Source organism: Phragmites australis, chromosome 6 (genome assembly GCF_958298935.1).
Source record: "Phragmites australis chromosome 6, lpPhrAust1.1, whole genome shotgun sequence".
NCBI lineage: Eukaryota > Viridiplantae > Streptophyta > Magnoliopsida > Poales > Poaceae > Phragmites > Phragmites australis.
In genome coordinates, this window is record NC_084926.1 from 19,687,478 (window position 1) to 19,700,596 (window position 13,119).

General features: G+C 50.1%; 1 protein-coding gene across 1 annotated transcript; it reads right to left on the minus strand.

Moving 5' to 3' along the window:
- Positions 1-658: 658 nt before the first annotated feature.
- On the minus strand, positions 659-2,326 carry LOC133922066 (probable BOI-related E3 ubiquitin-protein ligase 2). The gene is made up of 3 exons (XM_062367224.1): positions 2,126-2,326; positions 1,497-1,932; positions 659-1,391 (listed from the first exon to the last, which is right to left on the minus strand). Exons 1-3 carry the CDS (start codon positions 2,182-2,184, stop codon positions 882-884), a joined length of 1,005 nt encoding a protein of 334 aa, XP_062223208.1. The 5' UTR covers positions 2,185-2,326; the 3' UTR covers positions 659-881.
- Positions 2,327-13,119: the final 10,793 nt, after the last annotated feature.

The window sequence follows — 13,119 nt, forward strand, 5'->3', positions numbered from 1 at the left end:
CGTACTGGTACTGGTGTCTGCGTGTTTAGATCAGCCAGAGCTGAAACTGTTGGGACTAGTCGCTGCCGAAGAATTGACGACTGCTGTTACGATCTATTATGGCCTGAATTTCGTTTGTCAAACGGCTCCCATCAATTCTGCAGCACAGCGCCAAAGCTGCAGAAAGATGCTCGTACTGAGACAAACACAGAGAGCACACAAATATTTTTCCAAAGAAACTGCAAATTTCGGCAAAGATTTCTTAGACTTCAACGATTGGACGATTACTAATCTCGCTCTCTGGCTCCCCTTTTACGCTTTTGTCACGAAGAGTTGTAGGTGGGGCACTTCTTCTAACTGATGAATTCGCCAAGAAGTCCAGGAAGAACATGAAAACAAGATTTTATCTGAAGATAGGTTGTCCTGCCTGGTTTCAGCGAAAGTTTGTCAAGTAGTTGTAGACCAAAATGTAAGCCGGCATTCCAATATCACTGCAACAGATTACGTACTACTACTTTGCTAGGGATGATGTTGTTGAGAGAACCTAAAGTGCATTTCCCCTTGCTTGCGTTTTAAACTTCTTGCGACATGTATAGTTTGCAGGAGAAGTTCGGTAACCTGCACGGCCGTACGCATATGAACAGAAGGCACCAAGATGAACAAAAAAAATGGATTGCTTCCAAGGAATAAGTTTCAGAAATCTATTCACCGTTTCAACAAATCCACTCATACAATCCGTTACCATCGAAAGAACCCTAAATTGATTCTCTTCGGAGAGAGCCCATACAAAAACAGAACACAAGAAAAATAAGAGGAAAAAGTGCTATTTTTCTGGACACGACCTTGGAATGCACGATCCGCCGAATCTATACGTTGGCCTGCTGCGACGATCGGGTCAGGACTCAGGAGAGGAGGACGTGGAGCGATGCGTTCTTGGTGGCCGCGCACATGGGGCACGCGTCCACGGCCGCCTCGCACCCACCACACAGGCACAGGTGCCGGCACGGCAGCAGCAGCACGCATGCGTCCGCCTCGCCGCAAGCCTTGCACGCCCTCGTTGCGGCCCGCCAGTCCCGGTCGGCGCCGCGCTCCTGCTCGAAGCAGCACGACTCCGCGTCCTCGGCCTCGGCCTTGCCCTCGGCGCCGGCGCACGGCGTTCGCAGGAGCTGGTCGAGCGTGGCGCGGAGGCCGGCGGCGGTGGCCTCGTGGCTGCTGGCGATGCCCTGCCACGCCTGTCCCTCGGCGGCCATCTCCCGGAGCTTCTCGTCGAGCTCCGCGTTGCGCGCCAGCGCACGCTCCAGGTCAGCCTCTGCCGCCCGCAGGCGCTGCGCGGCCGCGCGCTCCACTGCCGACACCACGGCCCGCACGTGCCGGCGCCGCGCCTCCTCCAGACCCGCCCTCAGCCTCTCATTCTGCGTGCAGAATTCAATTCGGGACGGACGGGATCAGTGCCATTCATTCACGACGTAGCCAAACAGAGTACTGGCACGTGGTTCGTACTGGGAAACCAAACGCACCTCGATACGAATGAACGCGTCGATCTCGACACTGTGGCGGTAGAGATGCAACAGGATGCCGTGCGACACAGGCGCGGCGCCGGCCGGGCGTCCGCTGGTGGACGCGGCGCCCGAGCAGAGAACCCGGCTCCGCACGTCGTCCGCTGGTGCGAACGCCTGCGGCACCAGTACGGGCAGCGCGCGGTGCCCTTCCATGATCAAGCCGCTGGCGCCCACCACGTCGCCAATACGCGCGCGCTTCCTCGGCACGAAGCAACCGCTATCGTGATTGTTGTTGTTGTTGTTGTTGTAGCAGGTGAGCTCGCTGCGCGGATCGCTGAACACCGTGTTGCCGCCCACAGCCGCAGCCTGCTGCTGCAGCGCGGCGGCCAGCAGATGGCCGCTGCCGGGCTCGGCGAGGAACACCGGCGCGCTCGTCGCGTCGTCCAGCGCTGGCCTGTGAGAAAGACACACACAAACAAGCGATGAATCGACCGGCCGAGACGTGGTGGTTTGACGGAGTGATGGATAAATAGGGTGAGCAGGGGAAGGAGGGGAGCGCAAGGCGCATGAGTGAGAGACAAGGACGGGGCTCAACTCATGCACGCCGCGCAGGCGCGGCACGGATGGAGAAGGGGAGAGAGATGGACCTGATGGCGCGGGAGTCATGGGGGAAGGCGTGGGCGAGGTGCTGCGCCTGCACGGCCATCGGCAGGTACGACGGCTACACGAGAGGGAGGAGAGGACGGCACGAGGAGGAGGAGGCAGGGATGGCGTTGGGCGGTGTCGTAGTAGGGCAACAAGACGGGCCGTGGGACGAGCAGAGCAGAGCAGAGCACGGGGAAGCGCGACGTTATATATAGTAGTATATGGCAGGGCGTTGGATGCAGCGGCAAGCGGGGGCGGGAAAGGCGCGTCGGCCTGGGGTGGGGGCCGGCCCTACGTGGGATCACAAGGCGACAAATGCTGCTTGGTTTGACAAGGTGGGGTTGTTAGCCAAAGGCGAGCAGGCGAGGGATGGGTCGTGTTGTTGGGTGGTCGATTGATCGCGGGATGCGGATGCATCGCCTTTTTCTCTTTCCCAGCTTTAATAATTTTATCCCTCACTATATTCGCCGCGGCTTTGCTCCTGCTTTCCGATGCAGCGACCGTGAAGGGACGTGGGATTCGGGAAGAGGACCAGCCATACTCGTCACTGAGAAGTTCATCCTGTTGTTCTTGAAAAGAAAAGTATGGTTCTGGCTTCATCAGAGGTCGGAGCATAATAAAAAGCCCCTTTATTTATCAAAAAAGAGAAATGTATGGCGTACCTCCGACTTTTCATAAGCATATTTTCAAATGTATAATTTTCCAGTATATCTGATAGTTGTCGCACATGAGACTTAATGCCATCACCAACCATAAACATCTTTTTTGCAAGGTATTTATACGCTTTCTGCTTTCGGTTCATCTATTTGTCAATGTCTGAGAATTTACTTCATTTTCGACCACCCATTTCAACTAGTGGATCTTCGTGCAGTGATGGGTCTAACATTTTCAAACTAGATGTACATTGCTAATTTTTTTTGCCAAAGCTATAAAAAAATATATCATAGATATCATTTATGATGCACCATGTCAAATGCACCATTAGCCAAAGATATTAGTCACGAACCTAGGATTTAATCAAAGTGGTGCTAATTTCTAAGTCCTAATTTTTCACCAATTTTCAATATAAAGATGTGCTCACCAAAAGTACAATGCCACCTACACGAGATAACTCGTCAGATCAAGATAAACAATGCACTCAACAACTGAGTTGATATCTTAAAAAACGATTGTTTAACTCAACTAGAATCTCATCAAGCACAATAATGAAAAAAAAACACAACTTGTTGTGCAACTTATATATTCTCACCTTATTGAGAAGAATGACATACCCAACTGATACATCCTGACCAATATTTCCCACCGAAAGAACTTTCTTGTGAACTGAAGCTTTGATTGTGTATGTTGCATCCTATCAAGAATAACCAATCGTCATCTTCCACTCAAATAAAAAAGATATATACTTCTCTTCAACATATCATACTTTCTCAAGGGTTAATTTCTAACAATAGTTCCGAGGTGTATCGGTTGATGGGCGCGTGAACGACGCTTGCAGTGTGTGTATTTGTGATGAACTCAAGAACATAAGGATTATCTAGGTTCAAGCCTCCCTAATGATAACAGTCTTACGTCCTCTGTATTTTGTTATTAGTATTTGTGAACTGGTTATAGATGACTTTTTCTTAACTCCTGCTTCTTCCCCCTACAAATCGGATCCTCCTCTTTTTATATATAGAAAGAAGGAGAACTTACAAGTGGGCTATACTTAGCAGATCCATATCTTGCTAGATATTTTGTTATTAGATGTATTTTGTTATTAGTGTTTGTGAACTGGTTATAGGTGAATTTTCTTAACTCCTGCTTCTTCCCTCTACAAATCAGGTCCTTCTCTCTTTACATACTAGAAAAAAAGGAGAACTTACAAGTGGACTCTGCTTAGCAGATCCATGTCTGGCTAGATATTTTACTCTTAGATCATTATCATAGAGAACCGTGTGAACCCAACTTGTCTTGAGAGCTTTGCATGTCTGTCCCATCCGTGGAACGCCACCGCACCTACCTCCCCCAATCTCTTGGCCTGTTCCATCGTCGTGCGCCGCAAGTTCGTCTGCCAAGCCGTCCCGTCCTTGCGCTCCGTGAGTCTACCTGCAAAATCATCCACTTGCCCAGTCGTTCTACAGATCATGTCCCATCCGTCACGTGGCGCAAGTCGGTTCGCAACACCCCACTCTGTAGCAATTAATGCTACAGGACAGGGTGTTACCCATCTATGCCGGCCACGACTTTGCTTACTGGAGGAGGTGCTTCGGGAAGGAAAATACTTGAGTAGACACCAACAAATGTGATTAGATAGGTTAGGTATGAGCGTCCCGTGACCAGCAATGGTTGGTCGTGACCATATTATATTGCAAGGAGGCTGGTCGTGCAAGTTTCACGCTGGTCGTGCGAACCAAGGGTTGGTCACGCGATGAGCTAGGGATCAGGAAATATCCCCTGCCTATCGCCACATCCCTCGTGGGGCCCATTAGCCAGGATGCCCCCTTAATCAATACTCCAATAGTAGCTCCCAAGCTTCCCCGTAGCCATGGTCTCACGTCACATGGAGAGGTTAAACGTCCTGAAAAAGAAAGAGAGAGAAACATTGATTACTGCTGGGCTCGAGAGACTTGCGGTTCCTCATGCGCCCCCCTTGGATTTCGAGCGGTAGGATGCCGCACCGGTTGAGGTTCCTCAGTACTTCCGAGAATGAGGTGTTTAAGACGAGATAGGTATAAGAACCTACAGTGTTGATGTCCAGACGTAGTTAAACATGCATGGTTTTTTGATTAGGAAGTAGCCGTAAGTCCCAAGGGTAAATGATAGGATCGAGGACATTTCCTGTGGTAGTTCCACCCTTCACCCCAGGAGTGAATCAATGGCTGGTCAGACTATATAAAAGCAGGAGTTCACCCAGCCGGCCACCCATCGAAGTTTTTCCAAGGCGATAAGACAACTCTTCTTGTGGATCCTGATCATGACGTCCTCCTCCCATTCCTCGCCAGGAAGGTCGATGATCTTGGTTGATTTGGCAAGGGCCCAGTCGCCTCTGACACCAACTCCGCTCGTCGTGGTGCCTCCGGGGATAGACAATCTCAAAGTCCTTCTTGCGAGGTTAGAGCTGGCCGTCGTCGTGCTTCCCTCGTTACAAAGAGGGTCTTCTCTTGTCGCTATTGCTTGATCTTTGTCCTATGGTGTTGCCCTAGTCGAGATTATCGACATCTCCAACAACGAGGGGGAGATCGACTAGGGCCTTCTGAAGGAGGAGACCGACGAAGAGGAGAAAGCGGAGGAAGTGCAGAAGGAGGGTCAGTCGGGTTTGCCAGCCCCGGTCAACAGCTCTGGCAAGGTCTTTGCGTCGGTCACCCTCCCTATTCCCTACATAGGCCGTTGTTCGATTCTAGGGGTGATCAGCTGCCGCCCTAAGGAAGAGTATAAGAGGTTTCTTGACTCGTTCAAGGGTAAGTAGGGGTTCGCATATTTTGAAATTTTTGAAGGTGATGGATCTTCATGATATGCAAGAGTTAGGCAGAACCTTTCCGTCAACCTAGCTCTATCCACCCTAGTCGACAGGGAAAGAACAAGCATGTAACCGGATAGTTAGTCTGGTCGAATGTAATCAACTCGCATGTAACTAATTGTTTCCATGAATGAAAATGTTCCAGCCCTTTCTGATGGCCTCGCCAATGGCTAGAAGACCACTTGGGAGCCTTATGGGTTTTGGACCAGCCGATCCTAGCCGCTGTTTGGAATATTAGAGAGTTTTCCCTGTGCTGTCATGGTGACTAGGCTCCGGCTGGTCTGCCCTGCTCGCTAGTTAGGCTTCCAAAGCGCGGTACGACCCTTAGCACGACAAGTCCTTTGGCGACAACCAGCGCCTGGCCCGAGTGGGGACTTGTGGCCTTGTGGTCGTTGTCCCAAGCTGTTTGTACCTTTGACATTGTGCGAGTAGTGATCCCACACCGTTCATGAGCCTTTGGTTATCTGGTCATTTTAATTTCCTAGTCACCAGGTCCCATAGTGACCGTTGAGTGTTGTCGCGTGCAGTGGTCGGAGAGCCAATCTGGCGAGGGTCCGCTGGTGGTCGTGAAATCCTGCAAAACAGAGAGTCTAGTCTTTTAGAAAAAAACTTATAAGTTATATTCCACGCTCATTCGGAAGGTTCTGCAAAATAGAGAAATATGTCCGTCTCCGAGTAACCCTATATATAGAACTTGCACAGCATGGTGATATTTCAGGAGTTGTGTAATTCATAGCCGTCCTCTATGGCTAGCTTGACCGCACCAGGTCAGGTGAAATCGTCCACTCTGTAAGGCTCTTTCCACTTGGGGGAGAGTTTATTTTGACCAGCCTTATTATGAATTTGCCTAAGGACGAGGTTGCCTGCAATCAATCTTCACACGTGCACCTTTAAGTTGTGATAGCATCTGAGGCTTTGCTAATATTGGGTAGCTCAAATTAGGGCATGCTCGCGGAACTCTTCAATCAGGTTTACATCATCCTCTCGTTGCGCCACCTAGTCATCGTCCGAGTAGTTGGCCACTTGGGGCGATTGAAAGATGATCTCAGAGGGAAGCATTGCCTCTATGCCAAAAACAAGAAAGAAATGGGTTTCGGCTGTAGCCCTACTGGGAGTTATTCGTAGCGACCATAATACTATGGGTAATTCATCCACCTAGCATCTTGAGTAGCTTTTAAGCCGATCAAAGATCCGGGTTTTGATCCCTTACAATATCATCCCATTATCCCTTTTGACCTCTTCATTGCTCTGTGGGTGTGCCACCGACACATAGCAAACTTTGGTCCCAATCTCTTCACAGTTGTCCTGGAAAGCACTACTCGCGGACTGAGTCATGTTGTTTGTGATTATGTGATTTAGACTACCAAACCGCACTACCAGCCCGCATATGAACTTAATCGTTGTTGCAGTGGTTATCTTCCTAATAGGCTCATCCTCTATCCACTTGGTAAATTTGTCAATTACCACGAGTAGAAATTCAAAACCGCTCAGGGCTTTAGGGAATGATCCCACGATATCAAGCCTCCAGACAGCAAAAGGCCAAGAGAGTGGTACGGTTTGCAATGCTTGAGCTGGTAGGTTAGTATCTCGGCCATGGTACTGACATGACTCGCACCGTTTCACCAGCTTGCGAGCATTCTGGAGGGTAGTGGGCCAATAAAATCCTTACCAGGATACTTTTTCAACCAGAGCACGGTACGAAGTGTGGCTTCCACATATGCCTTCGTGGATATCAGAGAGCACTATGCTCCCCTTGTCCTGAGTTATGCACTTTAGTAAAAGGTCATTGCTCCCCTGACGGTAAATGCATCACTCTACCAAGGAGTATCTACGGGCTTGCCATGAGACCTTTTCTGCTAATGCATCATCATCAGGGATTGATCAATTCTAAAGGTAGTCCGAGATCTGATCCATGCAGGTCGTACCTGAATCAAGTAGGGAGACCATATGATGGCCACCCGAGGTCAACGACGTTGAAGGAGGTGTTTCCTCCAAATGTGTTGCCCCTGGTGCTCCATTTTTAAGCAGAGCATCCCATTTACCTTGGCCTGAGACCACGGTGGATGGTCGTGTGAGCGTTTCTTAAAATATTCTAACTGGGACAAGTTTACGAGAAGAAGCTAGATGGGTCAGCTCATCGGCTAGGAAGTTGTCCTTACGAGGGACGTGCTTGACTTCAAAACCGAAAAAACATCGCTCCAGTCTTCTCACTTCGGCGAGGTATGCCACCATTATCGAATCAGAGCATTTGAAACTCCTTTTGCACCTGGTTAACAACCAATAATGAGTTCCTTATCGCTAATAGGCATTTAATCCCAAGTGCGGAGGCTGCTTGCATTCCAGACAAGAGGCCCTTGTATTCCGCAATATAGTTAGTGGTTGGAAAATATAATTAAACTACGTACCTGAGAAGGTCACCGGTTGGTGAGGTCAGGACCACTCCAACCCTCGTTCCCTTCAGCATAAACGATCTATCGAAGCGCATGGTCCAATGCTTGTCTGCCTCTGGTCGTTATACCTACTCAGGCTCAAAGGACGACCACTCGGCCATAAAATAGACCAACACCTAGGATTTGATAGCCGTTCGGGGGACGAACTGAAGATCGAACTCCTTGATCTCTACTACCCACTTTGCTATTCTTCCCGTCGCATCCCTATTGTGGAGAATTTCTCTAATCGGGAGTGAGGAGATTACCCTGATTTTGTGGGCCTAGAACTAGTGTTTGAGCTTGCGAGAGGCCTTCAGAATGGCATATAGCAGCTTCTGAACCTATGGGTACTAAGCCTTCGCATCGTGTAGGACCTCATTGGTGTAGTATACTAGTTGCTGAAGACCTTCTTGCTTGATGATTTGTGTGAAGTAGCTGCAACATAGAGTAAGAGCTCCTCATCTGGTCAAGGTGTGATCAGAATAGGAGGGGAAGAGAGGTACATTTTTATATCTTGAGGGTCGCTCCCGCTTCTGGGGTCCAGCGGAAGTGGTCGCTCTTCTTTAGGAGCTTGAAGAGCAGCGTCCCCTTTCTCTCCTAGCCTTGAGATGAACCTGCTCAAAGCTGTCACATATCCTATTAGTTTTTGGACTTTCTTTAGCCTGGTCAGGAATTTCATCCCATTGATGGCTCTGATCTTGTCAGGGTTTACCTCTATCCCTCGACTAGAAACGAGGAACCCGAGTAATTTCCCTGATGGTACTCCAAACATGAACTTCTCATGGTTCAGTTTCATGTGGTACTCCTGAAGGTTGTCGAACATTTCCTAGAGGTTCGTGACCAGGTCGTCCTTGGTTCTACTTTGACGACCACATCATCAACATATGCCTCGATGTTTCTATCGAGCTGTAGTCGAAGAATGAGCTGAATACAATGCTGGTAAGTGGCACCAGCGCTTTTCAAACCAAAAGATATTTTTACATAACAAAAGACCCCGAAGGGTGTCACAAAAGCAGGCTTCTCCTCATGCTATTCTGGTTGTACCCCAAATGGGTATCTAAGAAGCTAAGAATATCGTTGCCAGCGGTTGAGTCAACAAGCTGGTCGATTTAGGGTAGAGGGAAGAGATCTTTTGGGCACACCTTGTTGAGGTCAGTGAAGTCGATGCACATCCTCCTCTTACCATTGTGTTTTCAGTCCATGATTGGATTAGCCAGCCACTCTGGATGTTGTATTTCTTAGATGAAGCCTGCTTCTAGGAGCTTTTCGACCTCCTTACGAAGTGCTTCCTTTCAGTCGGTTGTGAACCGACGAGCTCTTTGTTTGACCGGTCACGCGTTAGGTCGCATGGACAACCTATGCTCGATCACGTCCCTGGGGACTCCGGGCATATCACACGGACTCCTTGAAAATACGTTCGCATTCGCCTAAAGTAAAGTGATGAGTGGGAGTTCCTATTTAAGGTCCAGATCGGCCCCTATCTAGACCGTCCTGGTCGGGTCGAAGTCATCAAGGCATACTACCTAAAGCCACCTGTCCTAGCTAGCGGCGACATGAACCTTCACCGAGCGGTGACTAGGTGTAGCATTCTCTAGCTGCAACTCGGGAGTTATCTCGACTATGTCGAGACTCCTCTTGTTGCAGTGTAGAGCCATCTTTGCGCTGCCAACTATGGTGATGGCTCCAATCGGACTAGGGATCTTAATCGCCTGGTATGCGTAGTGCGCGGTGACCATGAACTAGGCAATCGCTGGTCGCCCCAGGATTGCGTTATAAGCGGTCTCGAAGTCCGCCACATCAAACAGGACCTTTTTAGTCATGAAGTTACTTGGTGAGCCGAAAGTGACGAGTAGCTCAACTTTCCTCAAGGGCTTAGCCAAAGAGCCTGGGTAATCCCAAAGAAGGGGGGGGGGGGGAGACGGTTTCAACGTGCTCCTTGGGATTTACAGGGTGTCTAGCGCGTCGACGAAGAGGAGGTTGATGGAGCTCCCCCTATCAATTAACACATGATCCAGTCAGATGTTCTGAACGGTGGGTTCGACCACAATAGGGTAGTGACCAGGTCGCTTGACACTCGTGGGGTGGTCGACTTGACTGAAGGTAAGGGGTACCTCCAACCACTTCAGACATGGGCTTGAGCCTGGCGTGGTCGCTGATACTTCCCGGGCCATCGACTTGTATTCCTTGTTTGAGGAATATGTCGTAGCGCTCCCAAAGATATGGTGGACTATGTGATCGGCCTGCTAGTACCCTAGTGCCGACTAGTCGGGGTCAGCCCCTTCCTCACCATCCTCTTCATGACGAGATTTATGCTCTCTAAGCTCCTTATCGATGATGCCCCACACAACCTTACACTCATTCTGGTAGTCGGTATCTGTGCGGTGGATCGGGCAGTAGCCATGACCCTTTTGCCCCTCCCTTTTTCTCAAAGCACTAGCGTGGTTGTCTAGTCTGCTCGACCACCATGATGTCAGATGGTCCCTCCTTGTGTTTGTTCTTCTTTTTCTCCTTCCGACCGACTCCCTTGAGGAGGCGAGCTGGTCAGAGGTTGGCCGTGACCTAGCATCAATCTAACGCTCTCAGGCCTCGGCGGCCTGGGCACACCTGTCTGTGAGCTTAAAGAGCTCGGTAGTGCTTTGGATTTTGGAGGCTAGCTTCATGACCATATTTTGATCTGTGACTCCTCTCTTGAATACTATGACCACGGATTCACTCATGATCTTTGGAATGGTGTTTCGATGCTCGGTGAAGCGGCGGATGAAGTCTCGCAATACCTCACCTTGTCGCTGCCTGACTTGGTGCAGGTCATCCTCAACCGCAGATCGAGCATAGGTTCCCTGGAAGTTGGCGACAGATTGGTCGCACAGATCGTCCCAGGAGCGAACTGACTCGTGTGGGAGATTCATAAGCTAGGACCGGACAAAACCGGTCAAGGTGGTTGGGAAGTAATTGGCCATGACTTTTTCTGTGGCTTCCCACAGCCTGCACCATGGCGGTGTAGATCTGCAGGAACTTCTCGGGGTTGGTCGAGCCATCATACATTTTGGCTAAGAACGATTGAAACTTGTCCGGCCAGCGTAGCTCCCACAGCCGGGCTGATGGGGCATTGCACCATGTTCCATATCGGGGAGTCACCCGCTGATGGGTGACAGCGTGTGCTCAGGGAGAGAGACGACGGTCACATGGTCCTAGGGATGGGATGAAGGAATCTAATGCCTCCCTACGTGGGGGAGGCGAGTGGTAGGGCTGCTTGCCCTTTTCCTGTTCATGCCATACGCGGTCCTCCTGTCTCGCATTGCCACCTGGCTCTGGATCTCGCTGCGAAGGTCACGTTGGCACAGAGAGTCACGCAAGTTAGAGGGTTAGCTGTCCCGACGCGGCGCGGGTCTCTGAGCACTCCCTGTTACTGAGGGAGGATGGGATGTTTCCTGTTGTGAGGGCTACCGTGATTCTTGGTGATCGCAACCTTCACCAGTCCTAGTGACAGATGTGGTTTTTGTCGTAGTAGTTTGGCTTTGGGCGGTCTCAACCAGGAGGGCGAGGTCACATAACCATGGCGTAACTAGTGAACCCTCCGGTACTGCTACCAGTGGGTGGCTAAGAAGAATTTGAACGATCTGCAGATTCTGTGCTGATTTTGTACAGGCGTCATGGCCTTATAGTCGAGTTGCCAAGAACGAAGTGGTGACATCTCACGAGGGGGAGCTCTCTACAATCGTGCGCCTAACGGCCTTGGTGACACCGCCACCAAAGACCAGGTCCTCTACGGTAGCTCATCTGGGCGACGTTGTGGTGGTTGGGGCTATGCTTTGTCCCTGTGTCCGGCGCTGGTCTGGTTCCCCTCTGGGCGCGTGGCCTTGTGATCATCGCTGGCACCCAAAACACAGGAACTTCCGCTGCCCCCTGTTGCATGAACTATCATCCAAACTTCTCGTTGAGCCTCGGAGCCCTCAGATTCTAATTCGGTGTCCCATTCCTGGAGCACACTGAGCTCATCTGGGTCGTATCTCATAACGAACACCTCGCGGTGACCAGGGTTCTTGAAACAGGACTCAACGGTTATCGTGGATCCGGCCATAGGTAGCTCAATCTAAACTTCAACACCTACTGAAATGCAAAAATGCGCCCCCTACCTGGCAGTGATTCGAGGCCGTGGATCCGGTTGAGGGTTAATCCCTGACAGTGATTCTGAGGTATACCGGTCGATAGTTGTGTGAATGATGCTTGCGGTGTACGTGTGTTTGTGATGAACTTAATAACACAGAGATTATTTAGGTTCAGGTCTCCCTTAGAATAATAATCCTACATCATGTATATTTTGTTATCAGTGTTTATGAATTGGTTACAGATAAGTTCTCTTGACTCATGCTTCTTCCCCCATTACAAACTGGGTCATCCTCTCTTTATATACTAGAAAGAAAGAGAACTTACAAGTGGGCTATACTTAGTATACCCATGTCTGGCTAGATATTCTACTCTTAGATCAATATCATGGAGAACCGGGTGAACCCAACTTGCCCTGATAGCTCTACATGTCCGTCCCATCTGTGGAACACCGCCGCACCTACCTTCCCTAGTCTCCCGGCCTGTCCCATCGTCGTGCGCCATAAGTTCGTCTGCCAAGCCATCCCGTCTCTGCACTCTGTGAGTCTACCTACAAAATCATCCACTTACTCGGTCGTTCTATAGATCATGTCCCATTCATCACGTGGCGCAAGTCGGTTCGCAACGCCTCACTCCGTAGCAATTAATGCTATAGGATAGGGTGTTGCCCATCTACGCCGGCCACAACTTTATCTGTTGGAGGAGATGATTCGGGAAGGAAAATACTTGAGTAGACATCAATAAATACGATTAGAGAAGTTAGACATGGGCATCCTACGCCGAATAAGGACTAGTCACATGACCATATTATATTGCAAGGAGGCTGGTGCGTAACGCTCGCGTTGGTCGTGCGAGCCAAGGGCTGATTGCACGATGGACCCAGGTTCAGGAAATATTCCTGTGGGTCGCTACATCCCTCGTGGGTCCCGTTAGCCAGGATACCCCATTACTCAATACTCCGACATAC

What these genes read in the sequence shown, in the direction of transcription:
- LOC133922066 (XM_062367224.1), bottom strand. Translation starts at nt 2,184, where the DNA reads ATGGCCGTGCAGGCGCAGCACCTCGCCCACGCCTTCCCCCATGACTCC. An exon ending in CATGACTCCCGCGCCATCAG is followed by an intron (nt 1,933 to 2,125) that starts GTCCATCTCTCT and finishes TCTTTCTCACAG; the next exon opens with GCCAGCGCTGGACGACGCGA. An exon ending in ACGCGTTCATTCGTATCGAG is followed by an intron (nt 1,392 to 1,496) that starts GTGCGTTTGGTT and finishes TTCTGCACGCAG; the next exon opens with AATGAGAGGCTGAGGGCGGG.